The 16,378-nt window shown below is 47.7% G+C and overlaps 1 protein-coding gene across 3 annotated transcripts in view; it reads left to right on the top strand.

The window, feature by feature from the left end:
- slc8a3 (solute carrier family 8 member 3) overlaps nt 1-16,378 on the top strand; it is a 181,188-nt gene that overhangs the window by 18,537 nt on the left and 146,273 nt on the right. For all 3 annotated transcript variants that reach the window (XM_046367518.1, XM_046367517.1, XM_046367516.1), the window contains exon 2: nt 13,765-15,708. In XM_046367518.1, the coding sequence (XP_046223474.1) occupies nt 13,856-15,708 (1,853 nt within the window). In that variant the 5' untranslated portion in view covers nt 13,765-13,855. The remainder of the gene's footprint in view (nt 1-13,764; nt 15,709-16,378) is intronic.

Below are 16,378 nucleotides of genomic sequence, written 5' to 3'. Positions count from 1 at the left end.
CTTAATAAGGCTTTAATAAACGACTCCTAACCGTTAGTTAACCTTAACAAGGCTGGTCTAGGATCAGTGGGTTAACTGGTCTAGGAACAGTGGGTTAACTGGCCTAGGAACAGTGGGTTAACTGGTCTAGGAACAGTGGGTTAACTGGTCTAGGAACAGTGGAACAGTGGATTAACTGGTCTAGGAACAGTGGAACAGTGGGTTAACTGGTCTAGGAACAGTGGGTTAACTGGTCTAGGAACAGTGGGTTAACTGGTCTAGGAACAGTGGGTTAACTGGTCTAGGAACAGTGGGTTAACTGGTCTAGGAACAGTGGAACAGTGGATTAACTGGTCTAGGAACAGTGTGTTAACTGGTCTAGGAACAGTGGGTTAACTGGTCTAGGAACAGTGGGTTAACTGCCTTGTTCAGGGGCAGAACGACAGATACTTACTTGCAGGTTCTTTCTCAACAATGAAACGATAATAAATAATAAAAGATAAGAATAGGAACATAAAGTAAAATATAATAAATATTGAAGCATAGGTATAATACAGTTTATAGTACAATATCATATACACTGCTCAAAAAAATAAAGGGAACACTTAAACACAATGTAACTCCAAGTCAATCACACTTCTGTGAAAACAAACTGTCCACTTAGGAAGAAACACTGATTGACAATACATTTCACATGCTGTTGTGCAAATGGAATAGACAACAGGTGGAAATTATAGGCAATTAGCAAGACATCCCCAATAAAGGAGTGGTTCTGCAGGTGGAGACCACAGACCACTTCTCAGTTCCTATGCTTCCTGGCTGATGTTTTGGTCACTTGAATGCTGGCAGTGCTTTCACTCTAGTGGGAGCATGAGACGGAGCCTCAGAGCATGGAGGCGCTACCAGGAGACAGGCCAGTACATTAGGAGACGTGGAGGAGGCCTTAGGAGGGCAACAACCCAGCAGAAGGACCGCTACCTCCGCCTATGTGCAAGGAGGAGCACTGCCAGAGCCCTGCAAAATGACCTCCAGCAGGCCACAAATGTGCATGTGTCTGCTCAAACGGTCAGAAACAGGCTCCATGAGGGTGGTATGAGGGCCCGACGTCCACAGGTGGGGGTTGTGCTTACAGCCCAACACCGTGCAGGACGTTTGGCATTTGCCAGAGAACACCAAGATTGGCAAATTCGCCACTGGCGCCCTGTGCTCTTCACAGATGAAAGCAGGTTCACACTGAGCACATGACAGACGTGACAGAGTCTGGAGACGCCGTGGAGAACGTTCTGCTGCCTGCAACATCCTCCAGCATGACCGGTTTGGCGGTGGGTCAGTCATGGTGTGGCGTGGCATTTCTTTGGGGGGCCGCACAGCCCTCCATGTGCTCGCCATTGGTAGCCTGACTGCCATTAGGTACCGAGATGAGATCCTCAGACCCCTTGTGAGACCATATGCTGGTGCGGTTGGCCCTGGGTTCCTCCTAATGCAAGACAATGCTAGACCTCATGTGGCTGGAGTGTGTCAGCAGTTCCTGCAAGAGGAAGGCATTGATGCTATGGACTTGCACATCTGGGACATCATGTCTCGCTCCATCCACCAACGCCACGTTGCACCACAGACTGTCCAGGACTTGGCGGATGCTTTAGTCCAGGTCTGGGAGGAGATCCCTCAGGAGACCATCCGCCACCTCATCAGGAGCATGCCCAGGCGTTGTAGGGAGGTCATACAGGCATGTGGAGGCCACACACACTACTGAGCCTCATTTTGACTTGTTTTAAGGACATTACATCAAAGTTGGATCAGCCTGTAGTGTGGTTTTCCACTTTAATTTTGAATGTGACTCCAAATCCAGACCTCCATGGGTTGATAAATTTGATTTCCATTGATCATTTTTGTGTGATTTTGTTGTCAGCACATTCAACTATGCAAAGAAAAAAAAATATTTAATAAGAATATTTCATTCATTCAGATCTAGGATGTGTTATTTTAGTGTTCCCTTAATTTTTGTTGAGCAGTGTACTTTGGATGGTGTTCTCAACAACATGGAACACTGGTCACTTAAATAATGTTTACATACTGTATTCTACTGTATTCTAGTTAAAGCCACTCCGACACGTATTTAATATATAGAACACTTTTGGACGTTTTCCACAGTTGTTACGGCCTGAATTTAAAGAAGGGCAACTATTGATAGATGGGCAAACATTTTTGAAAAAGCAGACGTTGACTGTCCCTGCAGACATTATTAATTACACTATGGATGGTGTATCAATACACCCATTCAGTACGAAGATTCAGTTGCCGGAGAGGAAGGAAACCGCTCTAGGATTTCACCATGAGGCCAATGGTGACTTTAAAACAGTTTAATGGCTGTGACAGTAGAACACTGAGGATGGATCAACAACGTTGTAGTTACTCCACAATACTAACCTAAATGACAGAGTGAAAAGACGAAGCCTGTACAGAATAGGCACTAAAGTAATACTGCAAAAAAATGTGACAAAGCAATTAACTTTTGTGTTAAATCCAATACAACACATTACTGAGTACTACTCTCCACATTTTCAAGCATAGTGGTGGCTGCACCTTGTTATGGGTATGCTTGTCATCGTTAAGGACTAGGGAGTTTGGAGAATGGAGCTAAGCACCGAAAAAAAATATTAGAGGGAAACCCGGTTCAGTCTGCTTTCCAACAGATATTGAGAGATTCATTCAAATTTCAGCAGGACAATAACCTAAAACCCAACGCCAAATCTACATAAGTTGTTTACCAAGAAGACAGTGAATGTTCCTGAGTGGCCGAGTTACAGTTTTTCTGTAACGGCGTTCGTCTGTTGAAAAAAAGAGCGAACCAAAATGCGGCGTGGTTGTTACTCATGTCCTTTAATAGAAATTGAACGATACATGAAATAACTTAATAACAAAACAACAAACGGAACGTGAAACCTAATACAGCCTATCTTGTGACAACAAACACAGAGACAGGAACAATCACCCACAAAACACACAGTGAAACCTAAATGTGCTACCTAAATATGGTTCCCAATCAGAGACAACGAGAAACACCTAACTCTGATTGAGAACCGCCTCAGGCAGCCAAGCCTATGCTAGACACCCCTACTCAGCTGCAATCCCAATGCCTACAAAACCCCAATACGAAACACAACCAAATAAACCCATGTCACACCCTGGCCTGACCAAATAAATAACGAAAACACAAAATACTAAGACCAAGGCGTGACACAAGCCTGTCTATCAGCCCAGCCAACCACTTCTTATAGCCCAGCCTGCCTGCTCCACTAATTAACTCACTGCTAGTCTGGGAGTCTGGTCTGCATCATGTTAGCTCCACTAACTCACTGCTAGCCTGCAATGGGAAACTGGGCTGTATCATGTTAGCTCCACTAATTAACTCACTGCTAGTCTGCAATGGGAGTCTGGGCTGTATTATGTTAGCTCCACTAACTCACTGCTAGTCTGCACTGGGAGTCTGGTCTGTATCATGTTAGCTCCACTAATTAACTCACTGCTAGTCTGCACTGGGAGTCTGGTCTGTATCATGTTAGCTCCACTAATTAACTCACTGCTAGTCTGCACTGGGAGTCTGGTCTGTATCATGTTAGCTCCACTAATTAACTCACTGCTAGTCTGCACTGGGAGTCTGGGCTGTATCATGTTAGCTCCACTAATTAACTCACTGCTAGTCTGCACTGGGAGTCTGGGCTGTATCATGTCAGCTTCACTAACTCACTGCTAGCCTGGGAGTCTGGACTGCATCATGTCAGCTTCACTAACTCACTGCTAGCCTGGGTGTCTGGGCTGCATCATGTTAGCTCCACTAACTCACTGCTAGCCTGGGAGTCTGGGCTGCATCATGTTAGCTCCACTAACTCACTGCTAGCCTGGGAGTCTGGGCTGCATCATGTTAGCTCCACTAACTCACTGCTAGCCTGGGAGTCTGGGCTGCATCATGTTAGCTCCACTAACTCACTGCTAGCCTGGGTGCCTGGGCTGTATCATGTCAGCTCCACTAACTCACTGCTAGCCTGGGCTGCATCATGTTTTTTATTTTAATTTTATTTTATTTCACCTTTATTTAACCAGGTAGGCTAGTTGAGAACAGGTTCTCATTTGCAACTGCGACCTGGCCAAGATAAAGCATAGCAGTGTGAACAGACAACACAGAGTTACACATGGAGTAAACAATTAACAAGTCAGTAACACAGAGAAAAAAGGGGAGTCTATATACAATGTGTGAAAAAGGCATGAGGAGGTAGGCGAATAATTACAATATTGCAGATTAACACTGGAGTGATAAATGATCAGATGATCATGTACAGGTAGAGATATTGGTGTGCAAAAGAGCAGAAAAGTAAATAAATAAAAACTGTGGGGATGAGGTAGGTGAAAATGGGTGGGCTATTTGCCAATAGATTATGTACAGCTGCAGCGATCGGTTAGCTGCTCAGATAGCTGATGTTTGAAGTTGGTGAGGGAGATAATAGTCTCCAACTTCAGTGATTTTTGCAATTCGTTCCAGTCACAGGCAGCAGAGTACTGGAACGAAAGGCGGCCGAATGAGGTGTTGGCTTTAGGGATGATCAATTAGATACACCTGCTGGAGCGCGTGCTACGGATGGGTGTTGCCATCGTGACCAGTGAGCTGAGATAAGGCGGAGCTTTGCCTAGCATGGCCTTGTAGATGACCTGAAGCCAGTGGGTCTGGCGACGAATATGTAGCGAGGGCCAGCCGACTAGAGCATACAAGTCGCAGTGGTGGGTAGTATAAGGTGCTTTAGTGACAAAACGGGTGGCACTGTGATAAAGTGCATCCAGTTTGCTGAGAAGAGTGTTGGAAGCAATTTTGTAGATGACGTCGCCGAAGTCGAGGATCGGTAGGATAGTCAGTTTTACTAGGGTAAGCTTGGCAGCGTGAATGAAGGAGGCTTTGTTGCGGAATAGAAAGCCGATTCTTGATTTGATTTTCGATTGGAGATGTTTGATGTGGGTCTGGAAGGAGTGTTTGCAGTCTAGCCAGACACCTAGGTACTTATAGGTGTCCACATATTCAAGGTCGGAACCATCCAGTGTGGTGATGCTAGTCGGGCATGCGGGTGCAGGCAGCGATCGGTTGAAAAGCATGCATTTGGTTTTACTAGCGTTTAAGAGCAGTTGGAGGCCACGGAAGGAGTGTTGTATGGCATTGAAGCTCGATTGGAGGTTAGATAGCACAGTGTCCAATGACGGGCCGAAAGTGTATACAATGGTGTCGTCTGCGTAGAGATGGATCAGGGAATCGCCCGCAGCAAGAGCAACATCATTGATATATACAGAGAAAAGAGTCGGCCCGAGAATTGAACCCTGTGGCATCCCCATAGAGACTGCCAGAGGACCGGACAACATGCCCTCCGATTTGACACACTGAACTCTGTCTGCAAAGTAATTGGTGAACCAGGCAAGGCAGTCATCCGAAAATCCGAGGCTACTGAGTCTGCCGATAAGAATATGGTGATTGACAGAGTCGAAAGCCTTGGCAAGGTCAATGAAGACGGCTGCACAGTACTGTCTTTTATCGATGGCAGTTATGATGTCGTTTAGTACCTTGAGTGTGGCTGAGGTGCACCCGTGACCGGCTCGGAAACCAGATTGCATAGCGGAGAAGGTACGGTGGGATTCGAGATGGTCAGTGACCTGTTTGTTGACTTAGCTTTCGAAGACCTTAGATAGGCAGGGCAGGATGGATATAGGTCTGTAACAGTTTGGGTCCAGGGTGTCTCCCCCTTTGAAGAGGGGGATGACTGCGGCAGCTTTCCAATCCTTGGGGATCTCAGACGATATGAAAGAGAGGTTGAACAGGCTGGTAATAGGGGTTGCGACAATGGCGGCGGATAGTTTCAGAAATAGAGGGTCCAGATTGTCAAGCCCAGCTGATTTATACGGGTCCAGGTTTTGCAGCTCTTTCAGAACATCTGCTATCTGGATTTGGGTAAAGGAGAACCTGGAGAGGCTTGGGCGAGGAGCTGCAGGGGGGCCGGAGCTGTTGGCCGAGGTAGGAGTAGCCAGGCGGAAGGCATGGCCAGCCGTTGAGAAATGCTTGTTGAAGTTTTCGATAATCATGGATTTGTTAGCTCTCCACTCATGCTGCACAGAACACAATTGAATAATGCGACACGGCATGCAGACATTTTGAAACGGTTAATTACTGTTCGCTAAGCAATGTCCATACAGGCCAGAACACTTTACAATGGAAGAAGATACCAGTAGCTTCCAGCTTTGAAGGTTAAATTTCCTTGCTAGCTGACAGCTAAAGCTAACATCAGTTTACTAGCCTAGTACTTTGTATTTGATAATATGCAAACCATAACGCAAAATATGCTGACTTCAAACCTGATTGCCACCAAAAACTTTATTCATTCACATATTTGGTCTCGTGAATGAGGTCATTACAGGTTAAAGAGACAGCGCACATTTCTTTTTTATAAAAGAAGCTTCTTGTACCATAAAATAAGTCTCAAATGGAAGGAAACATCTGTAGCTCCATGAAATCAGCCTCTTATTACATATGTATTCACCTGTACTGTGAAGGCTATCTTAATTTACCCAGTTCATCAAAAGAGATTTACCATTCAAATAAATTATTACCATTATGTTATGTATTTAGTTTGGTAAAAAACAAAGTAAAATTGATTGTATGATTGATTCAGTAATGCATACTTTGGTAAAAAACAAAGTAAAATTGATTGTATGATTGATTCAGTAATGCATACACATGTCTGTCTCTATAAAATGTTGAATGTAGAAAATTCTAATGTAATGATATTGAACAAACAAATTCTAATGTAATGATATTGAGAAAAGAGAAGCCCAGTGATTGAAAAGAGCAGTAGCTACGTAAGTTTATCTGAATCAAGTGCCATTCTCTGACTTTGGCACAAAAAAAAAATGTTTTGGAGTGGTATTGTTTTGGTACAGTTTTTCTCAGCCGACGGTAAGGGAGAGAACAGCTCGTGTCTGGGGTGTGTGGGACCCTGGATGATGTTTTAGACCTTCCTCAGGCACCGTTTCAAGTAGATTTCCTGGATGATGTTGCAGACCTTCCTCAGGCACCGTGTCAAGTAGATTTCCTAGATGATGTTGCAGACCTTCCTCAGGCACCGTTTCATGTAGATTTCCTGGATGGGTGTGAACATAGCCCCAGTGATGTACTGAGCTGTCTGCACCCACTTGAGGGCCTTGCTGTCACGTAGCAATTCCCTTACTAGGCCATGAAGCAATTGGTCAGGACGCACTCGATGGTGCAGCGGTAGTATTTGGTGAGGATCTGGGGTGACATGCCAAATTTCTTCAGCGGCCTTAGGAAGTAGAGACGCTGTTGCGCCCTCTTGACAAGAGTGGCAGTGTTGTTGGTCCATGTCAAGTCCTTGGTGATGTGGACACAGAGGAACTTAAAACTGATGACACTCTTTACTGCAGTTCCATTGATGTGGATCGGGGCATGTTCCCACTTCCTGACTCTATGTAAACTGGAAACCATATATCCTGAGGTTGCATTTATTGTAGTTGGGTATTTTAACAATGCAAATCTGAGAACAAGGCTACCTCAATTCTATCAGCATATTGATTGCAGCAATCGCGCGGGCAATACACTCGATCATTGCTACTCTAACTTTCGCGATGCATACTAGGCCCACCCTCGCCCTCCCTTCTGCAGATAATAATAATAATATATGCCATTTAGCAGACGCTTTTATCCAAAGCGACTTACAGTCATCCGACCACGACTCCATCTTGCTCCTACCATCTTATAGGCAGAAACTCAAACAGGATGTATCCGTGACTAGAACTATTCAACGCTGGTCTGACCAACCGGAATCCACGCTTCAAGATTGTTTTGATCACGTGGACTGGGAAATGTTCTGGGTAGCCTCAGAGAATAACATTGATCTGTACGCTGACTCGGTGCATGAGTTTATAAGGTATTGCATTGGAGATGTTGTACCCACTGTGACTATTGAAACCTACCCTAACCAGAAACTGTGGATGGATGGCGGCATTTGCACAAAACTGACAATGCGATCCACCACATTGAACTATGGAAAGAGGACTGGTAATATGGCTGAATTTAAACAGTGGAGTTATTCCCTTCGCAAGACAATCAAACAAGCTAAATGTCGGTATAGGGACAAAGTGGAGTCGCAATTCAACAGCTCAGACATGAGACGTATGTGGCAGGGTCTACAGGAAATCACGGACTACAAAAAGGAAAACCAGCCATGTCACGGACACCAATGTCTAGCTTTCAGACAAACGAAACACCTTCTTTGCCCGCTTTGAGGATAATACAGTGCCACCATTGCGGCCCGCTAACAAGGACTGCTGCCCACCCTCTCCTTCTCCGTGGCCGACGTGAGTAAGAAATTTAAACGTGTTAACCCTCGCAAGGCTGCTGGCTCAGACGGCATCCCTAGCCGCGTCCTCAGAGCATGCACAGACCAGCTGGCTGCTGTGTTTACGGACATATTTAATCTCTCGCTATCCCAGTCTGCTGTCCCACATGCTTCAAAATGGACACAATTGTTCCTGTACCCAAGAAGGCAAAGATAACGGAACTAAATGACTACTAGCACTCACTTCTGTCACCATGAAGTGCTTTGAGAGACTAGTCAAGGATCATATCACCTCCACCTGACCGGCCACCCCAGAACCACTTCAGTTTGCATACCGCCCCAATAGATCCACAGACGATGCAATCGCCATCACATTGCAAACTGCTCTATCCCATCTGGACAAGAGAAATACCTATTTTAGAATGCTCTTCATTGACTACAGCTCAGCATTCAACACCATAGTACCCTCCAAGCTCATCATTAAGCTGGAGACCCTGGGTCTCGACCCCGCCCTGTGCAATTGGGTCCTAGACTTTCTGACGGGCCGCCCCCAGGTGGTGAAGGTAGGAAACAACATCTCCACTTTGCTGGCCATCACCACTGGGGCCCCATAAGGGTGCGTGCTCAGCCCTCTCCTGTACTCCCTGTTCACCCACGACTGCGTGGCCATGCACACCTCCAATTCGATCATCAAGTTTGCAGACGACATAACAGTAGTGGGCTTGATTACCACCAACGACGAGACAGCCTACAGGGAGATGAGGGCACTTGGACCTCTCACTCAATGGACCTCTCACTCAATGTCAACAAAACAAAGGAGATGATCACCGACTTCAGGAAACAGCAGAGGGAGCACCCCCCTATCCACACCGAAGGGACAGTAGTGGAGAAGGTGGAACGTTTTAAGTTCCTTGGCGCACACATCACAGACAAACTGAAATGGTCCACCCACACAGACAGTGTGGTGTAGAAGGCGCAACAGCGCCTCTTCAAACTCAGGAGGCTGAAGAAATGTTGCTTATCACCTAAAACACTCACAAACGTATCACCGCCTGGTACGGCAACTGCACCACCCTCAACCGCAAGTCTCTCCAGACAGTGGTGCGGTCTGCACAACATATCACCGGGGGCAAACCACCTGCCCTCCAAGACACCTACAGCACCCGATGTCACAGGAAGGCCAAAAAGATCATCAAGGACAACAACCACCCTAGCCACCGCCTGTTCACCTCGCTATCATCCAGAAGGCGAGGACAGTACAGGTCAAAGCTGAGACTGAAAAACAGCTTCTATCTCAAGGCCATCAGACTGCTAAACAGCAATCATTAACTCAGAGAGGCTGCTGCCTGCATAGAGACTCAAATCACTGGCCACTTTGATAAATGGATCACTAGTCACTTTAAACAATGCCACTTTAATAATGTTTACATATCTCATCTCATGTGTATATACTGTACCTTATACCATCTATTGCACCATGCCTACAGTATGCCGCTCATCCATATATTTATATGTACATATTCTTATTCCTCCCATTAGATTTGTGTGTATTAGGTAGTTGTTGGGGAATTTTTAGATTGCTTGTTAGATATTACTGCACTGTCGGAACTAGAAGCACAAGCATTTCGCTACATTCACATTAACATCTGCCAACCATGTGTATGTGACCATTAACAATTTGATTTGAAGTCAACAATCACTCCTTTGTTTTGCTGACTTTGAGGGAGGCACCACAATTCCAGTTCACTTTACCTCCTCTCTGCAGGCTGACTCATCGTTGTTGGTTATCAGGTCTACAACCGTGGTGTCGTCAGCAGACTTGATGATGGAGTAGGTGTCGTGCAAAGTCACACAGTCGGGTGGGTGAACAGGGAGTACAGCAGAGGACCGAGGACACACCCCTGAGGGGCTCCCTGTGTTAAGAGTCAGTGTGGATGAGATGTTGTTGACAATCCTCACAGCCTGTGGTCTGCCCATCAGGAATTCCAGAATCCTGTTGCAGAGGGCGGTGTCCAGACCCAGGGCTTTGAGCTTGGTGATGAGCTTGGTGATGAGCTTGGTGGGAACAACGGCACCTGATTGGTCGGAGCAGCTAGAGCCTTCCTGGATGCTATTGTCTGCCTCCGTGTGATCATAGAACGTGTTAAGCACGTCTGGGAGGGAGGCTTCAGTGGACAACCGCACAGCTGAATTTACCTTTGTAGTCCGTGAAAAGCCTGCAGTCCTAGCCACATGGGTCGGTCCGTGAGTCAAGTTGAAGTGTGTATTTTTGTGTCCCTAATAGTTATAGAGCTCGTACCTGCTCGCCTTGTACACGTCGCGCCATCGAGTCATCAGGGTTCGTTCTGCTAACTTCATTGGTTAAAATCTACCATGAGAATAAAGACTGCTTCCGGGTGAGAGGATTCTTGCCGGTATTTACACAGCTGTGCTAACAACACACATGAATTCCCTCAGTATATAGTGGGGTCGGTATTTTAACATCAGAAACTCCAGGAGCTTGAGATGTTTTCAACCTCGGTACACTAGGTATTGTTGATGAGGAAACATACACTCCCCCCACCCTCCTCCTACTCTTACCAAATCCTGCCATTCGATCCATACAGAACATGGAAAAGCTGTGTTGTTAAATAGCAGAGTCGAACGAATTGTCCGTAAGCCATGATGTCCCTCAGTGATTGAAGCCTTGCTCTCACATTAACGTGTGGCATGTATGGCTAACTGTTCTCCATGTGCAGCATAGAGCTGTAGAGATTAGTATAGAGCAGTGTAGAGCAGTAGAGAGCTGTAGAGAGCAGTGGAGAGCAGTGGAGAGCAGTAGAGAGCAGTAGAGAGCAGTATAGAGCAGTATAGAGCAGTATAGAGCAGTAGAGAGCAGTAGAGAGCAGTGAAGAGCAGTAGAGAGCAGTGAAGTGCATTAGAGAGCAGTAGAGAGCAGTAGAGAGCAGTGAAGTGCAGTAGAGAGCAGTAAGTCGCTCTGGATAAGAGCGTCTGCTAAATGACTTAAATGTAAATGTAAATGTAGAGAGCAGTGAAGTGCAGTAGAGAGCAGTAGAGAGCAGTGAAGTGCAGTAGAGAGCAGTAGAGAGCAGTAGAGCAGTAGAGAGCAGTGAAGAGCAGTGAAGAGCAGCAGAGAGCAGTATAGAGCAGTAGAGCGCAGTGAAGTGCAGTAGAGAGCAGTAGAGAGCAGTAGAGAGCAGTATAGAGCAGTAGAGAGCAGTGAAGAGCAGTAGAGAGCAGTGAAGAGCGGTAGAGAGCAGTGGAGAGCAGTAGAGAGCAGTATAGAGCAGTAGAGAGCAGTAGAGAGCAGTAGAGAGCAGTGAAGAGCAGTATAGAGCAGTAGAGAGCAGTGGAGAGCGGTAGAGAGCAGTGGAGAGCAGTAGAGAGCAGTAGAGAGCAGTAGAGAGCAGTGAAGAGCAGTATAGAGCAGTAGAGAGCAGTGGAGAGCAGTAGAGAGCAGTATATAGCAGTAGAGAGCAGTAGAGAGCAGTGGAGAGCAGTAGAGAGCAGTATATAGCAGTAGAGAGCAGTAGAGAGCAGTAGAGAGCAGTATAGAGCAGTAGAGAGCAGTGGAGAGCGGTAGAGAGCAGTGGAGAGCAGTAGAGAGCAGTAGAGAGCAGTAGAGAGCAGTGAAGAGCAGTATAGAGCAGTAGAGAGCAGTAGAGAGCAGTAGAGAGCAGTGAAGAGCAGTATAGAGCAGTAGAGAGCAGTGGAGAGCAGTAGAGAGCAGTATATAGCAGTAGAGAGCAGTAGAGAGCAGTGGAGAGCAGTAGAGAGCAGTATATAGCAGTAGAGAGCAGTAGAGAGCAATGGAGAGCAGTAGAGAGCAGTAGAGAGCAGTATAGAGCAGTAGAGAGCAGTAGAGAGCAGTATAGAGCAGTAGAGAGCAGTGGAGAGCAGTAGAGAGCAGTAGAGAGCAATGGAGAGCAGTAGAGAGCAGTGGAGAGCAGTAGAGAGCAGTGGAGACCAGTAGAGAGCAGTAGAGAGCAGTGGAGACCAGTAGAGAGCAGTAGAGAGCAGTGGAGACCAGTAGAGAGCAGTAGAGAGCAGTGGAGAGCAGTGGAGAGCAGTAGAGAGCAGTATATAGCAGTAGAGAGCAGTGGAGAGCAGTGGAGAGCAGTAGAGAGCTGTAGAGAGCAGTGGAGAGCAGTAGAGAGCAGTAGAGAGCAGTAGAGAGCAGTAGAGAGCAATGGAGAGCAGTGGAGAGCAGTAGAGAGCAGTAGAGAGCAATGGACAGCAGTAGAGAGCAGTGGAGAGCAGTAGAGAGCTGTAGAGAGCAGTAGAGAGCAATGGAGAGCAGTAGAGAGCAGTGGAGAGCAGTAGAGAGCAGTCAGTACCTGGGCAGAAAATAACGCTATCCACAATGTTCATAGTCATTTACAGAGCTGAGCATTTCTGAGCATTTGAAACTACATGTGTCCCAAATGTCTCTGGTCAAAGAAGTGCCCAATATAGGGAATAGGGAGCTATGTGAGACCTATACAAACTTGTGTTCCAGTCCACCAAGCTCAGAAGGCACTGAGGTCTGGTGATCACGTCTGTTATACAGTGGTATGGAAGAAAGGTCATTGCTATTCCTCATAGTGGAAGACTAATTGGAGCTTTAAACACGCACACACTCACAGACACACACACTTCATTAAATAGCTCAATTTCCGTCAAATGGCTTGGCCTGCTGATACCACATGGCTTGGCCTGCTGATACCACATGGCTTGGCCTGCTGATACCAAATGGCTTGGCCTGCTGATACCGCATGCCTTGGTCTGCTGATACCACATGGCTTGGCCTGCTGATACCACATGGCTTGGCCTGCTGATACCACATGGCTTGGCCTGCTGATACCACATGGCTTGGCCTGCTGATACCACATGGCTTGGCCTGCTGATACCACATGGCTTGGCCTGCTGACACCACATGGCTTGGCCTGCTGATACCACATGGCTTGGCCTGCTGATACCACATGGCTTGGCCTGCTGATACCACATGGCTTGGCCTGCTGATACCACATGGCTTGGTCTGCTGATACCACATGGCTTGGCCTGCTGATACCACATGGCTTGGCCTGCTGATACCACATGGCTTGGCCTGCTGATACCACATGGCTTGGCCTGCTGATACCACATGGCTTGGCCTGCTGATACCACATGGCTTGGCCTGCTGATACCACATGGCTTGGCCTGCTGATACCACATGGCTTGGCCTGCTGATACCACATGGCTTGGCCTGCTTCAACCCATTCACTTTGAAAAAAGTGACAATATACAGTATTATTATCTTCAACTGCCATTCATGTCTCTCTCTCTCTATCTGTCTCTCTGTCTCCATCTATCTCTCTATCTGTCTCTCTGTCTCTCATTCTCCTCTCTATCTCTAACTCTCTCTCTCTTTCTCTCTCTCTAGGTGTTGTGAGGTACCAGCCACAGCCCAGTGCTGGATCCCAGAGGGCCATTCAGTGTGGTAAGGACCCTAACCCCAGGACCCCCGAGGGTGGATGGATCGCTTCAGGCCGAGGCTGACGAGGCCGGGGCCGGAGATCAGGACGGGGTCGTCCTCCTCCTCCTACCAAGCCTGCCTCTGGTTGGGCCTGCTCTCCGTGGCCGCAGCCTTCAAGTGCGCAGAGGGCACCCGCACCACCCCCAGCCCCGCCACCACAGACTCCCACAATGCCACCTGCTCCGAGGGCACATCCAGGTGCAAGCCAGGAATCGTCCTGCCCATCTGGTACCCTGAGGACCCCTCCATGGGGGATAAGATGGCCCGAGTCATCGTCTACTTTGTAGCTATGATCTACATGTTCCTGGGAGTGTCCATCATAGCAGACCGCTTCATGGCGGCCATCGAGGTCATCACCTCCCAGGAGAAGGAGATTATTATTAAGAGAGCCAACGGAGAGACCACCACCGCTACCATCAGAATCTGGAACGAGACGGTCTCCAACCTGACGCTCATGGCCCTGGGTTCTAGTACCCCCGAGATCCTGCTGTCTGTCATCGAAGTCTGCGGACACGACTTCGTAGCTGGCGAGCTGGGGCCGTCTACGATCGTCGGCAGCGCTGCCTTCAACATGTTCGTGATCATCGGCCTGTGTGTGTCTGTGATCCCCGAGGGAGAGACGAGGAAGGTGAAACATCTCAGAGTGTTCTTTGTGACGGCGGCGTGGAGTATCTTCGCCTACATCTGGCTCTACATGATCCTGGCGGTGTTCAGTCCCAACGTGGTCCAGATATGGGAGGGGCTACTAACCCTGGCCTTCTTCCCCATCTGTGTCATCCTGGCCTGGGTAGCCGACCGACGACTCCTCTTCTACAAGTTCATGCACAAGAAGTACCGCGCTGACAACCACCGCGGCGTCATCATCGAGACCGAGCACGAGCGTTCCAAGAGCATCGAGATGATGGACGGCGGCGGCAAGATGGTCAACTCACACTTCGCCCATGACGGAGGCGCCGCCAATAACCTCATCAGCCTGATCGAGGGGAAAGAAGTGGACGAGTCTCGGCGGGATATGATCCGGATCCTGAAGGACCTGAAGCAGAAACACCCAGAGAAAGAGATGGACCAGCTGGTAGAGATGGCTAACTACTACGCCTTGTCCCACCAGCAGAAGAGCCGAGCCTTCTACCGCATCCAGGCCACGCGCATGATGACGGGCGCCGGGAACATCCTGAAGAAGCACGTGGTGGAGCAGACCAAGAGGAGCGCCAGCGTACAGGAAGTGTGCGTGGTGGGGGAGGACGTCGAGGAGTACGTGTCACGGATCGCCTTCGAACCCGCCGTGTACCAGTGCCTGGAGAACTGTGGCGCCGCCCTGCTGGCCATCTTCAGGAAGGGCGGCGACATGGCCAATACCATTTACGTGGATTACAAGACGGAGGACGGCTCAGCCAACGCCGGCGCAGACTACGAGTTCACCGAGGGAACCGTGGTGTTCAAGCCCGGCGAGATTGTCAAGGAGATCAGCATCGGAATCATCGACGACGACATCTTTGAGGAGGATGAGCACTTCTTTGTGCGTCTCAGCAACGTGCGTGTCCTGGAGTCAGACGAGGACGAGACACTACTGTCCCCCAACTCTCTCCCGTACCCTAAGGCCCTGCTGGGGTTCCCGTCCGTCGCCACAGTTACCATCCTGGACGACGACCACGCCGGGATATTCACCTTCGAGAGCGACACGTGTCAGGTGAGCGAGAGCGTGGGCGTGATGGAGGTGAAGGTGCTGAGGACTTCGGGGGCGAGGGGGACAGTCATCGTTCCCTATCGTACCATGGAGGGGATCGCCAAGGGAGGAGGGGAGGACTTTGAGGACACCTACGGAGAACTGGAGTTCAGGAACGACGAGACCTGGTAAGAGAAACACTTTTATTTCATTTTAATATGATTGATTGATAAATGGATTGATTGATTGATTGGTTGACTGATTAATTAATGAATTAATTAATTGATTGGTTGGTTGATGTATTAATTAGTGGATTGATTGGTTGACTGATTAATTAATGAATTAATTGATTGGTTGGTTGATGTATTAATTAGTGGATTGATTGGTTGACTGATTAATTAATGAATTAATTGATTGGTTGGTTGATGTATTAATTAGTGGATTGATTGGTTGTTGACTAGCAGGAGGCATTACATCTGGATTGTTTGGTGGAATTGTGATTGGTCATTTTAGTGGGTTCTACTTTATTATAAATTCATCTGGTTGGTGGGCTGAGAACTGGGTCGACCATTTAAAATTGTGGTGATCAATGTTTTTTTCACTGTTTATTTCAAATGGGGGTTTTCCCTATTTATTTGACAATGGGTGTTTGGTATTGTTCACACTACCGGGATCAACTTATGTTGGCTTGTACACAAGAGTTCTTTCTATAATAGAACAGTAGAATTAGAGTTGTTTATGCAGTTGCCCTGTGTACGGCATGATGCTTGCAACACAAAAGGTTCAGAGTTTGGTTCCCGCTGGGGCCACCCATACGTACATTTTAATCACCTGCTAAATGGCATGTTTTTTGCTCTC

Source organism: Oncorhynchus gorbuscha, linkage group LG10, assembly GCF_021184085.1.
Source record: "Oncorhynchus gorbuscha isolate QuinsamMale2020 ecotype Even-year linkage group LG10, OgorEven_v1.0, whole genome shotgun sequence".
In the NCBI taxonomy this organism is placed as follows: Eukaryota; Metazoa; Chordata; class Actinopteri; order Salmoniformes; family Salmonidae; genus Oncorhynchus; species Oncorhynchus gorbuscha.
The sequence above is the reverse complement of the archived record's forward strand: the minus strand, read 5'-3'. Positions and strand labels throughout refer to the sequence as shown.